The sequence below is a fragment of the Pyxicephalus adspersus genome, chromosome 1 (assembly GCF_032062135.1).
Source record: "Pyxicephalus adspersus chromosome 1, UCB_Pads_2.0, whole genome shotgun sequence".
NCBI lineage: Eukaryota > Metazoa > Chordata > Amphibia > Anura > Pyxicephalidae > Pyxicephalus > Pyxicephalus adspersus.
In genome coordinates, this window is record NC_092858.1 from 140,090,127 (window position 1) to 140,097,693 (window position 7,567).

General features: G+C 37.4%; 1 protein-coding gene across 1 annotated transcript in view; it reads left to right on the forward strand.

The window, feature by feature from the left end:
* The window catches only part of SMG6 (SMG6 nonsense mediated mRNA decay factor), a 147,916-nt gene extending 145,131 nt beyond the window's left edge, over window positions 1–2,785 (forward strand). Inside the window, exon 19 of the mRNA XM_072429141.1 lies at window positions 177–2,785. Within this exon, the coding sequence (XP_072285242.1) occupies window positions 177–307 (131 nt within the window). The 3' untranslated portion in view covers window positions 308–2,785. The remainder of the gene's footprint in view (window positions 1–176) is intronic.
* The last annotated feature ends 4,782 nt before the right edge of the window (window positions 2,786–7,567 follow it).

Genomic DNA, 7,567 nt, shown 5'->3' on the forward strand with positions numbered 1-7,567 from the left:
CACAATCGTCCTCCGCTCCCACGTTCCTCTTCTGTGAGAACTCACTGCAAAGCTGTTGCACATTTCCTTTGGCTGCTGCTACATTGCTATCCCACCACTATAAAATCTACCTCGTATGTCCTGTTTAATTCTCATCTCCTCTCCAGTTTTCATCTTGCTCTCTGTCCTCTTTTCAGATGATCCAATACGCCTGAGAAGAGAAGTTGTCCTGCTAACTGATGACCGTAACCTCAGAGTCAAGGCCCTGACCAGACACGTCCCTGTGCGCGACATCCCTGCATTTCTCAAGTGGGCCAAAGTGGGGTGAAGCAGCCACATGTCAGAAAGGAAGGAATCCTTGTGTGCAAGAAAAAAATATAAGAGAAGAAAATCAGTGTGTGACCCATTGGGGCAAGAGGTTGTTAGTCCTGATCTAACAATTCAAATGCCCCATGTCAAAGCACACAAATGCTCCCCCAGACTCCAACTCACCATCTGAAATAAACTAGAGCAAAAGCAAATGTTCTCCTCTTACACCCTTAGCGAGAGCTTGCTGTAATTAGTGTTGGATGGGGGTGTGCGGAAAGGAGTGTCAATGTTCGTTGGGTCTAATTGATCAGCGAGGGTTCAGAGTCTTTATAGGCAGGTAGTGGCAGCTTTACCCATTTTTTTTCCTGCCAGTGGCACAAATCCCTTCTTTAGCTTTATTCTTTTTGCACTAGTAATGCCTACAGTATTTTAAATGCCTCACAGGTATTGACAAACTTTTTTTCCTTTCCTAAAGGCTGGTTAATCCGATCGTTTTCTTTTACCCTTTTGTTTTTTTACTTTTCTGCAGTTTTTAAAACTTCATTTTAAGGCTTAACAAAGTTTTGCAAAATATTTTATTATCCCCTTCTTTTGACATAAGACATCCTTGCAAAACTTTAGGCAGAAGGTCAGCCATGTTTTTTAGTCCTATATCCTCTTCTGTGTATCATTCAGCTTGTGTTTTTTTTATTTAGGTTTCTCGGTGCAGTGATAGCATCTTTTTTTTGTTTTCTTTTATGCATTCTTTGTTTTACCCCCCTTTTTTCTGTAGATACTAGCCTTGGTGTTTAGGGATGTGTGTAGGTGTGGCCACCAATAAATTCAGATGTGAAGCATGATGTTGTTCCATGAAGTGTACAACAATGCTCCTCCATTGCTTGACCGATCTTCATGGATACACACACCAGGTTACACAGATGTTCTCGGCAGGTTTCCCTGGCAGCCAAAACTCTCAGCGGTTTCTGTCATTCCCAGCCAAGACCTGACATCTGAAAATCCTAAAAGTCTTCTGTAGGTCCTGATGTCATCCTTTTCCTAATACTTTATAGGATCAGTCTCTAAGGGATACAGGCAGAAATCAACCACATGGACCTGGCTACGTTCTTTTTGGACTGGCTGTTCTCTCTTTTTAACCCCTTTTATTAAAGGGGTCCAGCCACACAGATTTGTAGTAAAAAAGAATAGGCCTTGATAGGAAAACTGGCTATGTCCTCTGGTGCAAAGACTATAGGAATGTTGTTTTGCTGTGCTGAAATATGATCAGGTGCCAAGCTGGCTTTTGGAAAAGCCTGTGAGTATGAGTATGAGGATGGGTGGGATTGTGTACTAGTGCATATGAACTAGTAGCACTGGTCTTCTCTACAGTACTAGCAGTGCTGATAAAAGGAGAGAATCACAATGTAATGAGAGATTTTATTTTATGTAGTGATTTTTGTTTTGAGCTCTCTGTGTGTGTAAATAATTTTATTGAATCCGTTTTAAAGGTTATGGGTAAAGTTCTTTTTTTTTTTTCCCTTTGTGGCTAGATGTTGTTGTGGTTCAATGTTCCTGGCTTTGTTCAGGCCAGATCTTTTTTTTTTCTCCAAAGTTAAACTCCTGCTGTATAGAGTGTAGCACATTTTCCATGCAAAATAAAACCACAATCTTTTGCACACACCTTTATTATTATACTATTTGGCAGGCAGATCTATTCATAAATGTTGTGTGTTTACTAGTTTATAAGCAAGGTCCACTAAACTGTGATATTTAAGTTTTAGAAAAATTCTGGTGGGTGTGATGTGAAGCTTAGCAGTTAGGTCTGCTCACCACAGTACTGAGCTCTGCGAATACCCAAACCTAACATTGTCTCACTCCTACTGCTGCATTCACCATAATATAAAATTGCAGAATCTAGTGATATTTAAAGCAAGACTTTTCCTTGTAATGGCTTCAGTGATGTGCATAGCTTAGGACTGAGGTGCAAAGACCTTACAATAGGAGTACCAAAAAGAGACGAGACAGTAGGTAATCCTATCTGCCTGCACCTAGCTAGAACTAAAATATCTGTTTTGGTGGACTTGGCCTGTATGATTTCTTTAAATGTGAAGTAATTCATGGCAAATAGCCACCAGCAATATGCTAGCTTGATAACTGGTCATACCTGGTTGCTGGGGTATACTGCTTGGTTTGTGCCTCAATAATGAAAATAGTATGAGCCAAAAAGTGGTAAGTGCTGCACTATGGTGCATAGTAGGTCACATCCAGAAAGCTTATTGTAAGTGAGTCATTCATCTATGTATCTGCATGGTCTTGCTACTGTTGTATATTGTTTGTTTATTCCCTAACATTGTGTTCATCATCATCCATGTAGCATGAGTGTTTTGCTTCTGTGTGTATACTCTTATTTCCATGACGTGTGCTTTTTTTTTTTTTTCTTTTGGGGAAGGAATGTGTGTTGTGCTATTTTAAAACATTGTGTTGGTTGACAAAAGCTTCTTAATAAAAAATTTTAAAAATGCATTAAGTGTGTTTATTGTTCGGCAGATTTTTTTTTTCATTAACCATAACCTAATATTTTAAGGGAGTTCATTATTGCTGTTTGTGCTAGTATTCAATTCTGTGCAGAAGCAGAATATTGCATCAGTTGTGAGTCTTGTTAGAGGTATATTTTATATTATTTTATTATTAGACTTGTTCAACTTATTAGACTTGTTCGATATGACAGTACTTCTATCAAAGATCACATAAAATGGATGTTCTTGATGCAAGGTATTCATTCTTAATCTAAATGAGTAAGAAAAAATGGTTTGTCACATAAGTACACCTCTACATTTACTACCACATGAAGTTTAAATGAGGTATTTCAGATTAGGTGTCACCAACCAGGAAGTATACAGGCAGAACCTGTGTTGTTTAATCCATAGATATTGAGGGTTAGGTGATCTCCAATGATCAGACCAATGGATCCCTTAAGTCATCAGAAGTAAGGTTGTGGCTGCCTATAAGTGAAAGTGGAATTTAAAAGATCTCATAAAATTACTCATTTTATTGTATGGGGCAGCATGGTGGCTCAATGGTTAGCACTCTAGCCCTTGCAGTGCTAGCTTCTAGGTTTGAATCTCAGCCAGAACACTATCTGCATGGAGTTTAAAGGCTCTCCCTGTGTTTGTATGGGTTTTCTCTGGCTACACTGGTTTCCCCACACTTTCTAAAAGCATGCAGTTAGATTAATTAGCGCCCCCCCCCCCCTAAAAAAAATTACTTTAGTGTGTTAATACCATGTTTATGGTAAGGAAATTAGATTGTGAGCCCTTTGAGGGAAAGCTAGTGACATGACTATGGACCTTGTAAAGAGTTGCCTAATATGTTGGCGCTATAAAAATACTGACTAATAATAATTGTAAAGAGAAAAAAAAAGCTACACGTAGCGTCAATTTCAAACAACTAATTTTTCGAGGACTAGCTAGCACAACAAATGTATCCCAGTGACTGATTCTGAAATGTTTCTCCAAGATCTTCAGAAATAAAATTCACTAACTTTAATAACTCTTGCAACAGTTGGTGTCAACATACATGCATCTGCATAAAAAATGTAACTGGAAATTGACATTTTTTTGCAATGACTGGAAGCATGTTAGCAAATCTATCAAGAAATAGCTCAAAACCAAGCTATAGAATAGCCTATGTAAAGCCCTGATTTATATCCCACTGAAATGTTGCATTTGTATGCATATTCATACAAATATGAAATGAAAGAAACTTCACATAGAGGATTGAGTGGTCCATAAGATTACTGAGCTGATGTCAGACTGATGGGCAATTATTCAAATTGCTCTTAAGACTCAATACCAGCTTCTGAAGGTTTTTTTTCCCCCAAGGACAGGAGACAAAGGAATACTCTTCTCTGATGGTTATTCTCGCCCTATATCTGGCACTGTTCCCTGCACATTCACCAGCTCCCTGTAGAATATCCCAGGATCCACCAGAGGAAATTAAAATGGAAGAGGACCTATAACATCACTGAACTGAAGACATCTGGAAAATGGTAGTAAAAAAGGATATCGGGCTAGAGGTGCTTTAGGGAAGTGGGTGTGATCCTAAACCTGGAGTTGGGGTCTAATTTTAGTCTTATGCCTGCTTGCTATTTTCACCTTACCAGCGGCTAAATCAAATTTTATAGCCAATTTATATGGTCATATGCAATTTTTCTAATCCAATTGAATTTTACCTTGCTCCTTTTAAGCTGCTATGTTAAGGCCACACATCACTTTTACGCACCAATAAGAAGGCTTAGCAGGTGTAAGTAGTTGGCTTAGCAGGCTAACCTAAAGCTATGTCTTGAGGGCCAAAGCCCTTAGTAGGTGAGTGATACCATCCTCATTGTATGTGAAAAGCAAGATTCTCCAACTAATAGAATAATGATATAACCTACTATTGTGTAAATAAAGTCCAGTGTGTGTTCACAGGTACCTAATATTCAATGTGCAAATTCTGCTTGTGACTCTGGGGTGAGTAATGTGGCAGGAAATGGGAATAAATCATCTTAGTGGGACGAAAAACAGCATAAAAAGTTCTGACCAAAGTTATAAGCTTTCCCCACTCTATTCTAAACTAGAAAAAATTGGCTGGACTTTCACTTTAATATGAGCACTGAGGGACTATAACAAAGCATATAAATACTTATTTCAGAGTGACAGGAACAAGAAGAACCCACTAAATCTCTCTGGAAAAAGTTCAAGTACTTTTTTTTTTCCCTGTCAGTTGAGGAATGAGCCCAAGGCCTAGTTCAGTCACCTTTTGCACCACATCTAATATGGTTAGAAGTGCAGCGGTTAAAAATGTACCCAGATATTTGGCTTGCTTTCTAATTATTTGCCAGACTAAAACTTTATGCAGTGTTTTTCTTCAGGTAATTTAGTAGTAGTTAGATACACTGTGCTCATCGGACCATTGTTTTCTTGTGACTGAAAACCTTTATTAGCACGTTGTTGTTCAGTTCCTGAAGTGCCCATTTAACCTTGAAAAAATATTTGTATTTATTTGGTTGTCCTTGTTGGATTCAAACACAATGTAAATATTTAGCAATCTAATTTTTGAAATACCTGTACAGGGGATAAAATAATTTAAGCTAAAAACTGAATAATGACCATTGCTGTTTGATGCAGATGCATAATGCAGATGTGTGGGTTGGAGTATTTCAATGTATTTTATATAGAATAAAGTATATAAGAAAGTTTAACAAACCAATGCAACAAGAATATTCTTAGACAAATACGTGGGTTGGAGTAAAATCCACTCAAACTATTTTTTATTGTGTTGGCTATATTAGGGAAGTATTGCAACTTAATTACATTAAAGAAATGTTAACCTACTTCTGATAAAAGGAAACACCAGTAATAGGACATGAAAGAAAATTTTATTGAGTCACAGCTACCAGAAAACAAACTGTTAAAATGTTTTTGTTGATGTCTTAATTTTGCCATTTCTGTGTTCTGTAGAGGGAGATGGTATTATAGTTTTGGCCTGGGGTTGATGTTGCTGCTTTTACATAAATACAGTACTGGGTAAAAATCAGTGAAAAGGAAAACTACTGCAGCCATTACATATGAGAAATGGTAAGCTGCAATATACAGTTAGGTCCATAAATATTTGGACAGACAACTTTTTTTCTAATTTTGGTTCTGTACATTACTACAATTAATTTTAAATGAAACAACTCAGATGCAGTTGAATTGCAGACTTTCAGCTTTAGTTTTGCGGCTCCAGACTATTTTTCTTTAGTGGAAGAGGAGGCAAAATGGCTCTTTTGATAGTAAAGGTTGCTGACCCCTGCCTTAAGGGATAGATGTCGTTGTAGCTGTGCAGTGTTTTGAAATGCAGTAAAGTTACCCTGTCCATAGACAATATTAAACCATCTTCAGAGACAGCCCATTCCTATGATCACTACACATGCATGTGTGGGCAGACTGTAAACCTTGCCATGCTACAACAATAAGCCTTCCATCATCCTCAACCATGCTCCATTTTTAAATAAGTTTCTGGGTGCCAGTACTGGACAGTTATTGAGAAATTCTGGAGCCATACTGAGGAAGTCTTGGCAGCAGAGAGGGCCAGTTAGGTGTATATTTGTGTATCAGATTGGAAGTGATTTAAAAGCAAATTTGTAGAAAGGAGTAGCAGATAAGGATTAGTAAAACGTATAGATAAATCAAGCTGCACAATCCGTGATAGATGGAATCCCTATTTAATGTTCAGTGCTGAGTAATATGTTGGTGCTATATAAATCCTGTTTATCATTATTATTAATTAATCATGGTAGAAATGAGAGTCTAGTTTCCACCATTATTATTATTATTATGAAAGTCTAGTTTCTGGAATACCAGAGAAGATGATTATGCAGGTAGTCTCTGGGGATAGAAGGGTCATATATATATATATATATATATATATATATATATATATATATATGTGCATCTTTGTTTGTGTGTGTGAACTCTGGATTGCTGCGGAATCTGAATGTCATCTGAATACCATTTAAAAAAAAAAAAAAAATTCTTTTGGAAACCATGTTTAAAATGCAGGGTCACTGTATGGTAAATCCCTAACACAAGCCTCAACTTTGTCAATGTAATTATTGTATTTATATCACACCATCATCTTCCATGGCATTGCACAAAATAAAAAAAAAAGGAAGTACCATTGACTCATATACATGTTCATGCATAATACAATAAGAGCATAAAGTAAAACAAATAATAAAATACAAGTGCAGCAGAAATCAGACACCATATGGGGATGACCCTGCCCTTGCAAGCCTATAATCTAGTGGGATATAATCTTCATTGGGTATCCTGTGCTTCCATTCTCAGCAATATAGGAACAGACTGTCCCTATAAACCCTGACTGGGAACTCATCCCATCTAAATGGCTCAGGGGTGATGGTGATGTGTTATTACCACATTCTTCTGCTTTCTTATGATACCCAGAATGGGCAGATCCTACACATGGTTACTGCCACCAACCCCTCCTATTCTTCTAGTTACAAACCACTTCTGCTGCAGGCTACTGTAAATATATCATTAATGACCCCTTGTCTAATCATGTGAGAGATTTATGAGACGTTAGATGGAGTTTAACGGCTCGGCAGCTATTTGGAGGTTGAAAAAATGCAAATTACTTCAAGAATGGGTTCTACATTCCTGAAAATTGTAGACAAATCCAGCAGTGTTTATATGCAATCATTCACATTAGATGGAAAACTGACAAAAGAACACTTTGCTTTTTATATATCTAAGTTTTT